The sequence below is a fragment of the Eptatretus burgeri genome, chromosome 13, assembly GCF_056783735.1.
Source record: "Eptatretus burgeri isolate ZD-2024b chromosome 13, Ebu_testis_v1, whole genome shotgun sequence".
In the NCBI taxonomy this organism is placed as follows: Eukaryota; Metazoa; Chordata; class Myxini; order Myxiniformes; family Myxinidae; genus Eptatretus; species Eptatretus burgeri.
In genome coordinates this window covers 10,859,632-10,879,731 of record NC_140973.1, presented here as the reverse complement: position 1 = coordinate 10,879,731, position 20,100 = coordinate 10,859,632, and the positions used below count along the sequence as shown (strand labels likewise).

At 48.4% G+C, this 20,100-nt stretch overlaps 1 protein-coding gene across 2 annotated transcripts in view; it reads right to left on the bottom strand.

Moving 5' to 3' along the window:
* The window catches only part of LOC147013837 (voltage-dependent L-type calcium channel subunit alpha-1D-like), a 283,507-nt gene extending 273,690 nt beyond the window's left edge, over window positions 1-9,817 (bottom strand). For both annotated transcript variants that reach the window (XM_085851103.1, XM_085851104.1), the window contains exons 1-3: window positions 9,586-9,817; window positions 3,996-4,263; window positions 3,309-3,414 (exon numbers count right to left, since the gene is read on the bottom strand). In XM_085851103.1, the coding sequence (XP_085707229.1) occupies window positions 3,309-3,414; window positions 3,996-4,263; window positions 9,586-9,613 (402 nt within the window). In that variant the 5' untranslated portion in view covers window positions 9,614-9,817. The remainder of the gene's footprint in view (window positions 1-3,308; window positions 3,415-3,995; window positions 4,264-9,585) is intronic.
* Between the last annotated feature and the right edge of the window lie 10,283 nt (window positions 9,818-20,100).

Genomic DNA, 20,100 nt, shown 5'->3' with positions numbered 1-20,100 from the left:
TCCTCTCCTGATGCTGCAGTGTATTCATATCCACCTGTTTCCTCTTTGCCCTCTGCTTTTCCATGAGCATCAGCACCTGTATATAAATGTAAATATATATGTAGTGTCCCAGAAACACTTCCACAATATTAATGGAAAGAACACTCAATCTATATATTGAAGGAGCTGGATTTCTCCGTCCCTCTGTCTGCAATGCTCTTATCGCTGGCACGTCATTACGGCATCATGTCGAGCACTAGACTATCGGCATCCACGGATCTGCACGTCATCAAGGCGTCCAGCACTCAACCCGTCCTGTCGCTTCGTTGACGGCAGTTGAACCCAATAACTCATATACTACATCTGACTGACGATCTGACATCCGAAGGCGATGGGCTGAATGCCAGATACAAGGCGTCAGGATGACGGATTTAGTAAGATGTTAGTGTAGGAAGGTGGCGTTACGTCTGCGAAATCATTACGGCATTACGTCTAGTGCTGGGCTAGGCCTTTATGGCAGTGTATTATTGATGACTCAACGAGAATTGCATATTGCAACTTGGAAAAAAAAGAAAGATAAAAAAGAAAAGAAAAGATGTAATGTCTGATCCCTGGGAACATAAAAACAAATTCGTGATATTGTGTTTTTGTTAATAAGTGTGCGTATTACGAAAATTACTGCTGGGTTACTAGCAGTAAACAAAATGTTTCTGGAATAACATAAGTTACAAATATTGACTCAATAAACTGGTACTGTACTGTGACATCTACAGACAACCCTCGGTTTGAGAACGTCCGCTAAAAAGAACGTCATTTTTGTCTGCATGACTGACTGATTGATGTACATATTGATTGATTTAAGTGTCTTTATACTGTGTGATGTCCATAAGCATGAATTATTGTGATGTACTTACTTTAATAATAACTTTACCACATTTTATGTTTTTAATTATATACAGTATATGTATGTATGTATATATATATATTTTTTATATACATATACATATCAACACCATTCCTTTCACACCATAAGGTGCAGAGGGGTGCCGAGGCAGTTTCGTTGGCAAGGACAACAGTCGTGGATGGGTCGCCACTCTGACACAGGTTACCATCTACTTTCTCAACAATCCTCTGGAAGAAGTCCTTTCTTTCAAGCTTCTGGGTCTCACTATCTGCCGTGATTTTTCTTGGGAAAGCCACATTTTCAACATGGCCTCCAAAGCCAGTCGCCAACTGGAAATCCTCCATTGTGCAATTAATTACCTTCCTCGGCCCACCTGAGCTCCAAACCACATTCAAAGCTTTCGTCCGCAGCCTGATGGAGTCCTGCTCTCCCCTCTGGGCTGGTTCTCCCGCCTCTCACCTTTCTCGGTTTCACGCTGTGGAAGCCAAGGCATTTAGGATCAATGGTATCTCCCGCAATGAGGCTGAGTCTTTGGGCCTCTCACTCTCTCACTGCAGGCAGGTTGGTGGTCTGTCTGCAACTGTCTCCTCTGCGGTCTCCCTGCTTCCCCCGCTCTGTCTGCGATTTGTCCCCACCATATTTCCTTAGGGCGCTTAAGGTCCACCAAGAACCCCCTTCTGGTAAAACTACCAAAATCACGAATCACTGCTCACCTTCACTCTTTCATTCCTCTTTTTTCCCGCCTTTGGAATAAACTCCCTCACTCTTTTCAATCCCATTCTTCCCTCCACACCTTCAAAACAGTTGTTCATTACCACCTCTTATCATTCCCCCATCCAAATCCTCAATCTTTTCTTCCCCCATTAATCCACCCCAAACCCACCTCCTTCAAATTCCCTGCTTTTCTTCCTGAAAGTCCCTGTAATGTCCATCTTGTATTCCCCGTGTTCCCCGCCCCATCCCTCTCCCTTCTTCAGATCTCCTAATGTGTCTGTTCCCCACTGTTTTGTCCTTCCCTCTCCCACCCCTCTTGCTCTGCATTGTGAGTTAGCTCTCATACGAGCCTAATCAATGTATAGAAAAAAAAAACAATCTGTAATTGCACCAAATTGAACTGCAGGTGCAGTCAAATGCAGTGTTGTTGCAGATCCCATGTGCTACGCACTTCTTTCTTGGAACCTCGAGGTCAAACGGTTTGCGCTTGCATAAAGGACAGACAAAGAAAGACATGACAATATATATATATATATATATATATATATATATATATATATATATATATATATATATATATATATATATATATATATATATATATTGGTTTCAATCAAATTCTAATATTCTAATATACTCCAGTTTCAGAACCATTTTGCTTTGAGAAAGGGGTCGAGGAACGTATTTCATTCTCATACCGGGAATTGTCTGTATAAGTTATGTTGTTCAACTACAGTCAGCGGAGAGATGGGTTCAACGCTGGTATACTGTGAACAAACAACCAAGGAATGATTCATTCCCTTCTTCCTTTCCCTTCTTCATTAAAAGTTACAGCAAAGAGAGCGTTGTCCTTTCAATGGGGAAATCCATTTGAACTGATCACGGTTCCTGCATCGGTGTGCAACTGACGTCGACAGAGCGATGCATCCATTTTTTTGGTTTTCTCACAATGGCCTGAGGAATATAAGCAATGCTGTATGGCTGTCATGACACCTGAGGCATTACAAGGTTTGGTGACAGAAACTATCTCCTTCAGATACCCCACCAAACCAAAACTTACACAGCGTCAAATCGGGCGATCTCGCCAGCCACTGGGATTGATCTCACGCAGTGTCCGCACAACTACTTACGAACATCCGATCAAATCACATATTATGAGTTTCTTTCACCACATTACATCCTCATGCTTTGACTTTCATCCGTCGTCATCGTCCTCTCTGAGGCACAGCAAGATTGCTCTTCTTCTTCTTCTTTCGTATGCAGCACATGGTTGCTGGTAGCCTAATTTGCTGCTGGGGGCACAACTGTGTCGCTGTTGCAGTGCCACGTTTAGATTAGTGCAAGAATTTGAAATTTTGCCAGGGTGCCGGCGATAACCTATCTACTCTTCATGAATGACACCGTGGGGTATTGAACGTCCACCAGCTTATGCTGGCAAATGGGACACCCAGTTTAACGTCCATCCGAGGGACGGCACATGCATCGAGAAATCGCCCTGCCTGCGACACAGCAAGATGACAGTTTATAGCCGGTCAAAATGGCTCAGAGGTGAGCGTGCGTACCTCCAGTCTATCCTGCCAGCCCTTGAGATTCTTGGAAGAAGCTGCATCACGCAAGGAACCACAAAGAACGGAATGCAAGACCAGCAGTTCATCAGTAAATGTGCCACCAATTCAACTGTTATGATGGTTTTGGGAATTTTAACTCTTACCAGGTTGTGGTTGATTCCATTGGAGTCATCTTCCGGGAAAGGAGTGTAAATAGCCAAGGCCACACAGTTCGCAAATATAGTCAACAAGATGAGCGTGTCAAAAGGTCTTTGGAAAAACTTTGTGAAGGCTCAACAAGAAAGTAAAACATCAGCGTCAGGCACTTTACAATAACTGGCTTTCGGATCATCATTGCAATGGTCAGATGTCATACTAGCACAACAGTGTCATCATTACAATGGTCAGATGTCATACTAGCACAACAGTGTCATCATTACAATCATTACAATGGTCAGATGTCATACTAGCACAAGTCATCATTACAATGGTCAGATGTCATACATGCACAACAGTGTCATCATTACAATCATTACAATGGTCAGATGTCATACTAGCACAAGTCATCATTACAATGGTCAGATGTCATACTAGCACAACAGTGTCATCATTACAATCATTACAATGGTCAGATGTCATACTAGCACAACAGTGTCATCATTACAATGGTCAGATGTCATACAAGCACAACAGTCATCATTACAATCATTACAATGGTCAGATGTCATACTAGCACAACAGTGTCATCATTGTGAAACACGTTCCACGTCGTATTGCTGCAGGAACCCAGAAATTCAGCACTGGGTCCACAAGGTCCAACCTGAAGGCATGTCATTGTAAAAAAAGGATACTTCCACTCGACAAGGCTGATGCAGGCTTGTCGCAAAGGGTTGTTGAGCATGAGGCAGAAGAGGGCTCGGGGCGGCCGGTCAGGGACAACGCTTGGCATTTTCTTCCCCTTGCCATGCTGTACGCGTTGCCGCTGGCCTGCAGATTGGACACCGGTGCCGTCCGCCACCTCCTTGGCCTCCCGGGCAGCCGCGATTGCCGCTTGCCAGGTAAGGCGAGCGCCGGCCTGTCCGGCATCCTGTCCGTTGCACAGATGTTTTTGGCCCGGCCCTGGGTGATGAACAAAGGTGTCTGCTTTAGAGGCTCTGGGCCTCACGGCCAATGAGCAACCGAGATATCAAACCCACTTCAGTTTCATCATCTAAAACTCCAAAAAAGGTTAACATCAGGATTCCTGGATTGAAGTTGCACGCACAGTCCTGCCTCATTGGCACGTAAGGATTATCCAAACGGCACTCCATTCCTGACGAAGTGACTTGAAAGGTGTGAGAATTCATACCGGATGCATTCGCTGAGGGTTCTCGTTAGCAGAGAGGTGTGCTGAAGCACCGGGAAAGAAAATTCGCTCTTGATGACGACGTGAAATTTCAAGGGCTGCACGGGTTAATGAATATGAAGTGCAAATAAATCACACCACGCAATCTACAGAGAGTGTGTGTTTGCTCTTTCAACTCGAACGTGCCGTTTGAAGAGAGATTTCATTGCTGGCAGGAGCAGAGCGCGCATGCCAGGCGGACAGGCTGTGCATCAGCTCTTAGCCGCAATTAGCACAAATGGAGGCTGTCGAGAAGGCTGATCCAAGACCACCGATGATGGAAAAGAAACTGCACAGAAAATGGGATTTACCACGCGGTGTGTACACCTGCGAGTGTGTGCGTGCGTGCGTGCCGCCGACACAGAGACACGTGCGAGCTTCGAGAATGCAGCTGGTGCCAACAATGATGATAACAGTGATGAAGGATAATGGAAATTGCTTAACATTGCAATTCCTTCCCTTCCCGAACAATGCAATTCCCACAAGAGTGTCCTCCCTCCTCCTCTCACTGCAAACCACCCTCAGGGCATTCGCGATAAATAGGACCGGTCAATCACTAGTATGGCATTTTGGGGAAATAAAATGATACTTCGTCAATTTTACGTCCCATTAATTATGATTTAGACGTGAGATTTGTGTGAAGAAATTAACGGAAAATCCACATCGTACCGCGCAGATCAAACGATGAACCAGTGAAGAATGAGTTCACGTTCATTCATAAATCATCTGATCACCTTCAGCTTTGGAAGACTTGAGACGCGTTCTCTGTGACGTGACAGTCAGGAAGAGGGACTTGCAACCTCGGTCCGAGTCATCTTGGGATTTGCGTGAATGAACGTGGATGTGAAATCGATTGGCCCCGCCTTAGTGCAATTTTTGACCACGCCTCCTGTTAAATATGCATTTTTATGTTAATGTATATTGTTGTGGGCAGAGGGTCGGTGGCGAGAACGACCGCTAGGTGGGGAAAATTATGTCGTCTCCACCATACTCCCCGGAATCGAAGGCCGTCGCTCCGGATAATTCCGTGAGCCGCGGGTCGCCAATATCTCGATCGCATGGCGTAGGGTTATTTGTCTAGAGCCAAAGTACCTAAGTATCCACGCAATCCCGTCTACCAGGGATCCACGCCCTCGGAACACCTAGTCAAACCAGATTTACTCTACCGGCAGCGGTAAATTCACACTTCCGACTACCGCTTTGCCACCTACCTTTCCGACTCGTTGCAGTCGAGCGGGGCCTACCCAGGACGTCCCGGCTATGATAGACCGATTGCCGGGGATGAAACCCCGCTTATACTCAGATCCGGACCATGATGGACCAATGTAAGAAGGGACAGAAATGGACTGGGAACATTTCTAATAATTTATTAACAGTAAAAAGACACAGGCAAGACACGAATATGCAAGGAATATTTACAAGGATTCAAGCACTTACACAGTTCCACATAAAGATGGGCCCACACGCAGACACACACACAAAAAGAAAAGAAACCCAGAGTTCTTTATTGGACCCTCCAGCCGATGAGAGAGAGACGAGCTGAGGGTCAGAGTCCGGATGGGTACCTGGCCGTCGAAGGGAGTCTCTGTAATGCGGCACCTGTTAAAGGTCGTCGGGGCACGGTCCGGGAGTTTGTGCAAGACTCGTGGCTGGTGGCGGGGCTCATGTGGCGAATAGTCGGGGTCAACAGAACTCCTCTCAACAGCCACTGCGAACTAACTCGGCCGCTCCTCTCAGCCACCGCAAACAAACTCGGCCGCTTTTCAGCCACCGTGAAAACTCTCAACACTCCTCTCCACAGAACTCCCTGCTGACGATGGCGTCGTAACTTTTATGGACCTCCCTCAGCGGGGAGGGGGCCTTGGTGAAACTGACATCACTGTTCGCCCCGATTGAACGGGGCTTCCATGGGTCCGCCCTTTCTGGGCTGGATTTCGGCCAGGCTGGAAAAACCTGTTCACTCTACTGCAGACTCGCTAAAAAGGACCCACCGCCAGATTGAATGGGGACGCTGGAGAAAGTGGCAAGGAACGGCTGCAAGACCCTGCCTTGGCAAATCAGAGTGCTTGTAGACAGTGGGTGGGTCGTGGATCGTGACGGGCCGAGGGGTCATGCAGATGGCTTGTTGGTTGTTGGTTGTTCGTTGGAGGGTTCTTTGGATGTAAAGATTTAATAACCTAACTAAAAAAAGAAGTCACAACGCACGTTTTTGATTCTCCCACAAGACAAAAGGAAGGGACCTGTCTCACATGTACTTCATGGGATAACTGACTTTTGGGACCTGTATGTTGAATGCAAATGGTTTCCAGATCTGTGACAATATTATCCTTCGTTGTCATTATTAATCAATTAACAAGCCTTTTTAGGCAGCAATAATCATTTCGTGTGATGCACTTCATTACAGGGCCATCTATTTATTACATACCAACCGTGGGAAATTCGGTTCGAATTAGGTTCATACATGGAGCAGAGAACCTCCATGGGGGGAGAGAGGAAGGGGATGGAGGGGGAGTAGACATTCACAGCATTTTGCGTACGTAATAAATAGATGGCGCTTTCAATATCACTCACACAACGGATGATGATGGATGATGATACATGATAAGTCCTCAAGTTCCCTCGAAGAGGAACTTCGCCGGAAGAGCCAGCACGTGTCGTGTGAAGTCAGCACGTGTCGTGTGATGCTGGGTGCACGTGTCGTGTGAAGTCAGCACGTGTCGTGTGATGCTGGGTGCATGCGCCGTGTGAAGTCAGCACGTGTCGTGTGATGCTGGGTGCATGCGCCGTGTGAAGTCAGCACGTGTCGTGTGATGCTGGGTGCATGCGCACGCACGTGTCGTGTGAAGTCAGCACGTGCCGTGTGAAGTCAGCACGTGTCGTGTGATGCTGGGTGCACGTGTCGTGTGAAGTCAGCACGTGTCGTGTGATGCTGGGTGCACGTGTCGTGTGAAGTCAGCACGTGTCGTGTGATGCTGGGTGCATGCGCCGTGTGAAGTCAGCACGTGTCGTGTGATGCTGGGTGCATGCGCCGTGTGAAGTCAGCACGTGTCGTGTGATGCTGGGTGCATGCGCACGCACGTGTCGTGTGAAGTCAGCACGTGCCGTGTGAAGTCAGCACGTGTCGTGTGATGCTGGGTGCACGTGTCGTGTGAAGTCAGCACGTGTCGTGTGATGCTGGGTGCATGCGCACGCACGTGTCGTGTGAAGTCAGCACGTGTCGTGTGAAGTCAGCACGTGTCGTGTGATGTTGGGTGCATGCGCACGCACGTGTCGTGTGAAGTCAGAACGTGCCGTGTGAAGTCAGCACGTGTCATGTGATGCTGGGTGCATGCGCACGCACGTGTCGTGTGAAGTCAGAACGTGCCGTGTGAAGTCAGCACGTGTCGTGTGATGCTGGGTGCATGCGCCGTGTGAAGTCAGCACGTGTCGTGTGATGCTGGGTGCATGCGCCGTGTGAAGTCAGCACGTGTCGTGTGATGCTGGGTGCATGCGCACGCACGTGTCGTGTGAAGTCAGCACGTGCCGTGTTAAGTCAGCACGTGCCGTGTGAAGTCAGCACGTGTCGTGTGATGCTGGGTGCACGTGTCGTGTGATGCTGGGTGCATGCGCACGCACGTGTCGTGTGAAGTCAGCACGTGTCGTGTGATGCTGGGTGCATGCGCACGCACGTGTCGTGTGAAGCCAGCACGTGTCGTGTGAAGTCAGCACGTGTCGTGTGATGCTGGGTGCATGCGCACGCACGTGTCGTGTGAAGCCAGCACGTGTCGTGTGAAGTCAGCACGTGTCGTGTGATGTTGGGTGCATGCGCACGCACGTGTCGTGTGAAGTCAGAACGTGTCGTGTGAAGTCAGCACGTGTCATGTGATGCTGGGTGCATGCGCACGCACGTGTCGTGTGAAGCCAGCACGTGTCGTGTGAAGTCAGCACGTGTCGTGTGATGCTGGGTGCATGCGCACGCACGTGTCGTGTGAAGTCAGAACGTGTCGTGTGAAGTCAGCACGTGTCATGTGATGCTGGGTGCATGCGCACGCACGTGTCGTGTGAAGCCAGCACGTGTCGTGTGAAGTCAGCACGTGTCGTGTGATGCTGGGTGCATGCGCACGCACGTGTCGTGTGAAGCCAGCACGTGTCGTGTGAAGTCAGCACGTGTCGTGTGATGCTGGGTGCATGCGCACGCACGTGCCCGATGCATGCAAGCTTCGCTCGTGGCAAAACCACGAATATAATTTTCAAACAAAACTGCGCAATGAGCGATGTGATTGTGGCCGCCACCATAATTGTACCTCGTACTTTGTGAGTGCATCGTGCTCCGAACGGGGATGACATGAATGTGCTTTTGGCCGCTCAGGCTCCGCACCCGAGGGTTCCAAAAGGCACGTGACGCGGGCGGGCGCGGCGCACGTGCCGACCCGGGAGGCACGAAGTACGATGGGGGAAGAGAGCACGTGGCACGGACACCCGACAGGGAATGACGCGGGAGCACTCACTGTACGGATTGTATGGAAATACCATTGGAAGCATGAAAGAGTACGTCGCGTGAAAGATAACCCAATCAATCAATAAATAAATAAATAAGAGCAAACAAACACATAAATAATTAAATAAATAAATACAGCATCAGCGCACTCTGCGTGAAGTTGTTCGCTGCTCCTTGGGATCGGAAACCCCCATCTGGGGACCACACTCGGTGGTGCCGTGCTTGGAGGTGAAAGCGACCGCTCCGAGTCTGGAAGGTCGGGGGGTCCGAATCCCGACCGAGTCACACCAAAGATTTAAACAACGGTTCCAGCTGCTTCCTTGCTTATCGAACGGTCGGCATTGAGAAAAAGGGGAGAGCACGGACAAACAAACAAGCAAACAAACAAACAACCAAACATAGGTCGGTAATAAGGGCGCAACCATTGGTGGACCGATAAAATGGCCTCCTGCTGCACCAAAGTTCCCTCAGCATCACGGAACTCGTACATTATCATCACCATTACCATCATTACATTGCACGGCCCTGTGAACCGGCACGAATCACGGCACGAACGAGGATCTCGTGTAGAGATTCGTACCTGCGGGGTTCTCCAGCGAGGCGAACATGATGCACGTTTCTCCCACTCAGGGTCACCGTCAGCGAGTGCGGGTCGTCCGGGCAAACATTCCCTCTCGGACTTGTGGCACAACTCGGACCCCCGGTGCTGCCGCAGGAACAGGAGCTCGTTCGTGGGGAAGGATGATGGGAGTGGGTAAGGGGGCGTACTGGGGGGGGGGGCGTGGGAATGGGGTCCGCGGCCTGGAGCTGCCCGTGCTTTGCGCGTCTGTCGTGGGAGGGTTGGGGATGCTGAGCTGGAAGAGACGAGGCGGGGGTGTCGACTGTAGAGGACGGAGAGCGGGAGAGGCTGCCAATTAGACCAGTGGGTGTTGAGTCTTCATAGTTCATACCATTATGTAGTGTTTTGCTCAAAGAGATGATGACGACGACGACGATTATGATATTGGTATCACGAGAACGGTTGTTCTATATTATTAATCCCCCCCAACAACAAAAAACAATAACAAATATTGATTGATAAAATTATTGTTGTCAGGAATATGGTTCAGAGCGACCATGTCCATCGAGCTCAGAGACTTTGGCCGCCGCTGCGAGTGGACGAGGGACGGCAGGCTTCGATGTGAGCCGTCATGGCAAATGTTCGAAATCAGGAGTTGTGGAGTTATATATATATATATATATATATATATATATATATATATATATATATATATATATATATATATATATATATATATATATATATATATATATATATATATATATATATATATATACAGATGTTTGGTACTACAGAACTTCAATATGGATACAGACAAACACGACATAATAGTGACTGAAACTTTTGGTGCTGCACTCCTCAGGGTAATAATAAAAAAAAATTAAAAAAATTAAAAAAATAAAAAATAAAAATAAAAAAATAAAAAATAATAAAAAAATAAAAAATATAAATAAAAAAAATAAAAAAAATAAAAAAACCGCAGCAAGTGAAGGCGCGTGCTTATATACGCAGGTCTCAATAAGGTAGACACTGATTGGTTCAACCGTAATGACGTCACGGTTAATCCGAACGCCCATTGGTCGGCTCATCATCTTCACCTCGAGCTTGTCGCCAACCCCCATGTCTGTGCAGACCAGTACAATGCAGATATGTTCAGGATATTGAGCCGAGGTCGGAGCTCGTTTCGTTTACGTGTGTTTGAAGCAACCTTCATCCTTACCACCGATCCAATACTTCGTCATTAAAAGGAATTTGTACGATCTTTGTGTCTCTTTCAGCATGGAAAGATCAAGGGAAGTACAGTAACAAATGGTGAATGGAAATTAGGGAAAACCAATCCCCCCCCCCCCCCCGCTCTCTCTTCAGGATGTGGTTGAGGTCAGAGCTCTGTGCAGGCCAGTCAAGTTCTTCCACACCGATCTCGACAAATAATTTCTGTATGGACCTCACTTTGTGCATGGGGGCATTGTCATGCAGAAACAGGAAAGGCCCTTCCCCAAACTTGGAATCACAGAATTGTCGAGATTGTCATTGTATGCTGTGGCGATAAGATTTACCTTCACTGGAACGAAGGGGCCGAACCCGAACCATGAAAAACAGCCCCAGACCATTATTCCTCCACATCACTTTACAGTTGGCACTATGCATTCGGGCAGGTCGCGTTCTCCTGGCATCCACCACACCCAGATTCATCTGTCAGACTGCCAGATGGTGAAGCGTGATTCAGCACTCCAGAGAACGTGTTTCCACTGCTCCAGAGTCCAATGGCGGTGAGCTTTACACCACTCCAGCCGATGCTTGGGATTGTGCATGGTGATCTTAGGCTTGTGTGCAGCTGCTCAGCCATGGAAACCCATTTCATGAAGCTCTCGACGAACAGTGCTTGTGCTGATGTTGCTTCCACAGTCAGTTTGGAACTCGGTAGTGAGTGTTGCAACCGATGACAAACGATTTTTCCACGCTACGCACTTCAGTACTCGGCAGTCCCGTTCTGTGAGCTTGTGTGGCCGACCACTTCGCGGCTGAGCTGTTGTTGCTCCAAGACATTTCCACTTCACAATAACAGCACTGACTGTTGACCAGGGCAGCTCGAGCAGGGCAGAAATTTGATGAACTGACTTGTTGGAAAGGTGTCATCCTATGACGGTACCACGGTGAGTCACTGAGGTCTTCAGTGCGGCCCATTCTTTTTGTCAATCTTTGTCTATGGAGATTGCATTGCTGTGTGCTTGATTGTATACACCTGTCAGCAACGGGTATGGCTGAAATAGCCGAATCCACTAATTGGAAGGGGTGTCCGCATACATTTGGCCATCTTGTGTATTTGTACACGTTAACACGGCATTTGTGTTCAAGGAGGAAAAACACCTTTGGGAGGGGGGGGTTACATATTATTAGTATTACTTTTGTTTTGTATTATGCTATACAAAAGATTATGCTATTATCATTGGTGTTGTTATTACTTGTGTTATTGGAAGCGGCCTTGGAAAAACACCACCATTAGCTGTCTTAACATGGATATACACCTTAACACTGATTTCACCGAAGGCGGAAAACCCCGTTGGGGAGGGGGCAAATGAAGTCACGACAGCCTCCATCGTGTGACCCTGCATCCTCCTGTAAAGTTTCGTTGAGATTGGATAACTAACGACCGAATGTATTGCGGACAGACAGACAGACAGACACCAAATGACGTATTTTAATGTGATGATTTACAGTGGGTATTCATTGAATGATACATTTAGTGATTTTCTGTATTGATTTACCGACTTGTGTTGTTCGTATTTAGTTTGGTGAGGTTTGATTGTGAAAAGTGTTCAATCAACAACCCCCCAGGAATGCGTCTTCGATTTATAACACCAATGTGTATGGGAAAATCGTTTTCGCGATACGCACTACATTCATGGAACGCATCGAGTTCGTATCGCAAGGAGTTCCAGATACTTCCAGATTTATTATCCTCAGGAAAACTCTTACGTTGCTCGTATATCGGTCGTGGATCAATGTGCAACAAAAAATGGAACTTTAAAAAACTTGAATCCAACTTTATGTGTCTGACTGTTTGGCCTAACTCCCAAGGCCTCTGAAAGTGTTCCTCCTGGGTGTTCTCCTTTGACGTTTCTCGCCTTTCTATTTGATTCCCTCCTCTTCTCTTGAAAAAAAAAACCGATAAAAAATCAACTTTATTCAACATAAGAAAACCATTAACCATTCTATCCCTTTCATTATCAACATCTGCAAAAAAAATTTGATTCTCACTTTAAATTTTTTAACAACATTTTAAAACGTTCCATCTTGGGTACCTCTCCGTTTGGAAACAATTCTATGTGTTCTTCTTCTTTTTCACCTTGATCCCTTCCCCTTCCACTTCACACATATTTATTTTCCAAAAACTTGTCGACCATGCAAACGCTCAATCCGTGGACTGCTTCCCCGAAGTTGTTCAACAACTTTCATCCGTGCTTTCAAGAACCCTTCTTTTCCTCCCTGTCAGGGTGTCTGTCTTAATTCATCAGAATTGGGGATCATGAGAGGTCTAGTCTGCAGAGAATGCCAGCACAAGACCATTAACTCTTCCCAGTCTCTACCTGGATCCCAAGCCTGATGTTGGCTTCATATTGCAAGCTTGGGATCTTAGGGTCCTGAGTTCGAGCCCTGTTGGCTGCTGAATTAACACTAGGAGGGGTTGACTCAGCCAGTCATCCTTCCGAGGTCAGCAAAATGAGTACCAGTGTATTGGTATAGCAGCACAGCATCAGCGGCGTAGTCATGCACCAACAAAATTATAGCTACCTGGCAGCCATGTACAAGAATAAGACCTGGATCCCATATGTCTCCCTAACCCCACCGCACATCTTGCTACCCCTACCCCCACCGGTCTCACTTCCCCTACCCCTACCCCCACCGGTCTCACTTCCCCTACCCCCACCCCATGTCTTGCTCCCCTTACCCTCACCACACGTCTTGTTCCCTAACCCCACTGCACATATTGCTTCTCCTACCCACACTCCTGGTCTTGCTCCCCATACCCCCAACAGCACGTACAACCCCAAACTCATCTCCTTCTCCTTCTCCTTCCTCGATAGTGTGGTCCACCAATATTTGAGGTCTCCCTTTTAACATTTCCGATCCCTCCATTCAAGTTGCTGACTGCTGCTTCGGCCACCATGTCTCACAGAAACGTTTCTCTCACCGGACGTTTCCCATTCCTCCGTTTCTCTCCCCGAGTATTTATTATCTGTTCAGTTTTGATAGGCCCCTCTCCCGCTCTGAAGACGGTGTTGCTGTATACGTCAACAACTCCAATGTCCATCGTCCTAACTACCCCAACCCCTGGAATACCTCTGGCTACATTTACCTCTGCATCCACCGAATGTTTTCGGTATGGTGTACAATACACCCAACAATGACTATATTCCTCGAACAGCGATTAACTTGCAATCACCCATCCCAACTCTCTGCCTCTCATCTGTGGCAACTTAATCTGTCACAATGCCAGCGCACTAGGTGTTGGCTCAGCAACAAACAGCCATAGCATTGCAGCAAATGCTTTCTGTGGCTGTGGATTGAACCAAACTTGTAAATGTCCCAACCTGGATTTCTCCGATTGGTACTTCCTCGCTCCTGGCCCAAGTGATGACCAACTTTACTTCCAAATTCTTGTTCCTCTTCTGCCCCCCTCCTCCCCCATCCCATTTGACTCTTCTGATCACTTTCTTGTCGAGGCCCACAATCTTTCTGGCTGTTATAAGGAAGCGAACTCAATGACGCAGGATTCACACAGGCCACCCGGCAGGGATTTCAATCTGCTCTCTCACACAAGGATTGGACCACCATTTACACAACATTTGACATTCACTCCACATGGGAATTCTTCCACAAAAAGTCGACTTTCTCTCATCTAGCAGTTTATCCCATCCCACCTGTGGCTTTCCTATCCATCCTGTAGAATGTAGACCCTGGTACACTGAATCATATGGGAAGGCCGTTGCAGTGAAGCAGCTTGCTTTCTCAGCTTGGAAAACTAATCCAACTGAGGGCAACTTTCATTCATCCTGCAAGGTTTGCAACACGTGTTCGTACATCCTGAGGCAAGCCAAAAAACATAATCTTACTACAAATCTCAAGGGTGACCTCTCAAACCAAGTCTTGGTCACACTGTCTCTGTCAAATCTATCTCTGGTGTATGACGCCACCACCAGCCCCCCCAACCTCCATCCAGACCCTCACCTCAAATGACTTCACAACAGAATGTCGAAACTCTGTCTTTGTCTCCGAATCTTGCATGCCAAACCTATCTGCCCTTCTCACCTGAGAAGGTAGAGAAGGTTGTCTGGCAATGGTTGAAGGCCCTCAATCTCAAACAAGAGATTAGCACCATCTCCTTGGATATGTCTCAGGCATTCGACAGTCTGGAATCCTGCTTTGCTTGCCAAGCTCTCTGCCTGAGGCATAGAAGGCTGCCTTCATTCCTGGATTTCTGACTTACTCAACTCATAGTCAATGTGTTGCCATCGATGGAACCCCCCTCCTCATGAAGGCTTGAGTTCTGCAAGGCAGGTTTGGGACCAATCTTCTTCCTCGTCTATATAAATGACCTCTCCGATCTTGAGAGCAAACCTTCTTCCTTTCTAAACGACTCCATGTAGTGTCCTAAAGAACCCCCATTCCTCTGCGAGGCAGACAGCACCGGCTGCTCTCCTGCTGATCTGCAAATGATTAGACAGTCTCACCCTTTCACTCGAGAAAGATTGTTAAATGAACCCACCGATTTCCTTGGTCGTGCACGGGAGGAGGTTCAGCCTCTGAACTTCAGCCATTAACTTTCCTGGGCTGACCACATAGCAAAGCTAGCCTCCGCAGCCAACCACAGGCTATGAGTCCTCCGTCGATCCAAGGCTTTCCTTAGAAAATCAGAGCTACTCACAGTCTACATTGCCTTTGTCTGTAGCTCAATGGAGTCCTGCTCTTCGCTATGGGCTGGCATCCCAGCATCACATCCTTTTATTCTGGATTGTGTGGAATCTAAAGCTCTTAAAATTGTTGGAATCTTCAGTGATGAGGCTGAAGCACAAGATCTGTCGATTTTACATTGCAGACAGGTCGGTGGTCTCTCTGGTTTTTTGTTGTTTGTTGTTTTTTTTTTAATAGCATCTTCCCCAATAATGTTTTTACAGGCAGCTCTCGCCACTTGCACCACCTCCCCAAACCAATGTGCTCCAGCATGTTCATCTACACTTTGTTTCAAATTCCTTCCAATTTCACCAACGTGGAATTTATCAGTCCCTGCATATGGAATTGTAAACTACTCCCAATTTTTTGCCAGTTGATAGATATCCTTCCCTTTAGCTTTGGGAGGACATATGGATAGTGTGAAAAGGTTTATACAGTATGCCACACTGATTGGAGTGCTGCGTACCATCTTGCCAATCCTTTCGGAAAGTCCTCGGTACTGCGGAAGCACACGGTGTCCAAGCGTGTCTGGCTCCTTCCATTCTGCCATTTTTGGTTATTTTAGGCTGGGGAGTATCCCTTGACTTTCCCAACCATCAAACAGGATTCCTCGTACAGCAACTATTTATTTAATTACATCCTCTTTGGAAGATGACAGTCCATGCTCGAGCTGCCAAGGTCCCTGCTGCCCTGCGTTTGTGGGAGATTTGGTTTCAGGAGTTCAAATAGTCATCCCTTCGAGTTGGTTGGTTTCCTGTACACTGACATCTTTATTCAGCCATCAGGTTTACGGTATATTTCGACATCCAAAAAGACAAATTTACTCTCTTTTTAAAATTTGATACGGCTTCACTCACGTTCCAAAGGTTACATTGCCCCCAGCCGTTCGAACCACATATTGCACAGAACCCCTTTTGAAAACAGAATGTATCTTTTATCAAATGGAAAATTGGCATAAAGTGTTATCACGGTCCATCCATATAATTTTCCTTTTCAGATCCAATGAGGACCATTCTGTGATGCCACATTGATACGGGCAAAAGGTCCAATGGAAGATCTTGGTGAACTGTCCGAGCATCAGATACTGTTATGTAAGTAAAAAAAAAAAAAAAAGACTCTACCTGGCATGATTGTTATCACAGAGCGATGTCCCTGCTCGTTTACATTCTGTTATATATATATATATATATATATATATATATATATATATATATATATATATATATATATATATATATATATTATATATATATATATATATTGTTGCGGTTTCGCGCCCGCCGGCGTGCTGACGGCCACGTAACTCGAATCGCGGCACGTCGCCCACCGGACGGACAATCCAGTCGTGACCCTCTCGGACTAACGCCGGGAACCAGTCACGGGTGGACCTTTCGGTCTCACCGCGATCGAGCCAATCAGCCCCCGCGTGGGATAGGGTTGCTCGCCAAATTCGACCTACCTAAGTACCCACGCGGAGGGTAGACCGGGCGATCGCACCTCGCCGCAGGTCGACTTTGGACACGGGCCACTTAAGCGACCCGTTCCGTACTATCAGAATAACCGAGCGGTGTTATCGTCGACCTCGACGGTTCGATTAATTATCGGGCGTATTCAGCCCACTACCAACCCTTTACGTGAAGCAAGATGAGGATTCAATGAAGGAAATGACGAAGCGAAGCGGGAAACAGTTCAACACAAAGCACATTTATTCGCGGCACACGGGAAGCACACATATACAATTCCACCAAAAGCACACAGAAAAGAAAAACACAATTCAATTTACACAAAAAGCAAATGCGACAATGCAGATCTAATACCGATTACACGAGCACACGGCAACACTTATACAATTTTACTTCACAGACGGCGCCGACAACACATACCCAAAACCAAGGAAAGAATACCCTCAAGGATGAGGCAGGCCTGAGGCCGAGACCGGGTCGGGCCTACCCGTCTGTGATGAGACGCGGAGCGGCGATGGTGCCTCAACTCCGCGGGCCTCGCGGGCAGTGTCTGGTAGGGGGTGGGAAAGGGGCCCCCTTGGTCGCACTATCTCAGCGCGGGGGGAAACAGGAGGGGGTTGCTGATGCTCGGGGTATAGAGGATTTTTATTGTCCCGCGACGAGCGTCTCCACCTCGGCCAGGTCGCGCTGTCGGCCTCCCTGGGGTGCAGCTCCCTGCACGACGCGAGCACCCCCTCGTCTGCCCTCGCCGCATCTCCACAGCTCCGTCCCCTCCGTTCCGACTCCAACGCACACGACGACCAGCTCCTTCTTGCCAACTCCACCGCCCGCGAAGTCTTGACTCTCTGTTCCGACTCTCCTACTCACTGGACTGACGAACACGGTCGCTTTTTATCAGCCCCGTAGCTTCGCCCTCTCATCTTTGACCCCCTCCCTTCGACCTTTCACCTCGCTCCCCATTGGCCCGAGAAAAAGTGGGCGTGAATGCTTTTGATCCATAAAGTTGCATATATCGATCGCCCTCCAACGCCCTGGGGCGGGGCCAATTCGCCCCTCGCTCACCGATTGGACGGCAAAAAGTGGGCGTATGTCGTTTTTGATCCGTTTTTGAAGCACAAAATCCGTGATTTTGTACACGCTGTTCGGCGCGCGCCCTGCACGAGTCCAACACCGGTACCCACAGGCGGCGCAAGAACGGTGGCGATGCGACGGTTGCGAGGTGTGACGTGAAGGTCGTGGCGGTTGTGGTGAAGCGGCGTTGTGGTTGGTGGTTGATGTTGTGACTGGTGGTGGTAACAATGGCGGTTGGTCCAAAATAAAGATAGTAAAAGAAAAACGGCTATCCTGAAGAGTCGCAGCACGCATAAATGACATGTATTCCCACTAGACAACGGGTTTGGGCCTAACTACACATGTACTTACCGAGATACCTCACCTAAGGGACCTGAATGGTGGTTTGCGAATTTGGTAACCACAACACTACCCCCTCCCCTTTTTACAGACTCGTCCCGAGTCGTCAAATTTTCGTGTGACATCATGTGTAGTTTTCCCCTAGTACATTTTACCTACGGATCCCTGAGTGCGACATTCATGGTATTCGTGTCCCCAAAATAAATAACCTGAGGGCTGCGTAACTACCTAAACAAACTCACTCACACGGACGACTTAAATAAAATTGCCGGCGCTAGACAGACATGCCGGGGGCGCACTCATATTTACAGTACATCTTAACCTTAACTTACAAATTTTACACTAAACCATGGCCCAGGATCACTGAACTCTGCAAAAGAAAGCAGTTAGCAGGGAGCCAGGCTGCCCGCATGCAGTCTCTGGCTCAAACAATGCAGGTGACAGGGAACGTGGCTGGCTGCTCACACGCAGTCCAAGGCCTTCCCTTTTGAACTGAACGCAGTGAACCACAACGGTGCATGGGCTGCACAACGCAGTCTCCGTGCCAGCTCAAGTGGCACACGCAATGAGCACAACGAATGGATGGATGAACACAAACACGGTGCACGGGCCGCCACTGCAGGCCCGTGTTGTAGCTGCCAACAGGGCAGTTCTCGCAGCTTGCAAACTGTTGCCTTGCGGATCCTGGCGCACATGGCAATGAACAGGGGGGGGCAAAGCAAAAATTGAACGGGGCTGGTGAACATGGGCAGTGGGCATGGCATGGCAAAGGCAGCAGGCAAACACAGCCCGCAGAAGAAGGCCGCTGCAGGCAAACACAGCCGGCAGATGAACTGGCCGGCACAGGCCTTGAAGAAAAAACAGGCAGCCGGCAGATGAACTGGCCGGCACAGGCCTTGCAGCACACAGCTGCCGATGAAGTTGGCCGGCCTCCGCCTTGAAGCAAAACACGGCCAGCCGATGAAGTTGGCCAGCTCTTGCCGTTCAGTGGAGGTTGGTGGAGGGAGTGCGGTGGTGCTGGCCACTTGGAGGGCGGGCTCAGACCTACCTACCTGTCTCCCTCCCAACATATCGCCTTTGCCTGTCACTGTACATACCCAATCCCTTAATTTGTCAAACCCCAATTTAGCCCCAACTTATTTTTTTGTTGTTTTTATTTTTACTTCCCCAGTATAAATCGTCCCCTAACCCCCTTTATCGTCCTTGTTCGGCTAACCTATCCTGTCACCTAGCCTACTCCCAACCCCTACGTTCCCTTCCCGGAGGGGAACAAGGGAGAGCTAGCGTCCTGTGTCGAGGCCCAACTCAAGCCTCAGAATGGCCTCCCCAGAGTTCGGCGATCTAACCCAAAGTGGGTCCAGCGGCCCACAACGAGAGCGAGGGGATGGATGGTGCGGAGGGGTACATCTCCTAATCTACCCTAACCATTTAACTGTTAAACTACCCCGGGGCTTTCAACAAGCGCCTCTCGCTTAAACTATTGGTTCTAACAACCCAGATTGCCGTCGCCTGTGTTGGTGTCCTCACAATTTCGGGCCTCGCCCCCCAATTTTCTCTCCGTGCCCTCACACGGTCTCCTGGCTGGGACACGTGGCTCCCTTTGGCAGGCACGACCCTCTGCCGAATCTCCCGCTATGGCACCCCCGGGCACTACACTGCCTCCGAGCCTACCAGCTCCCTAACACCGGGGAGTGCCCCCATGGCACCT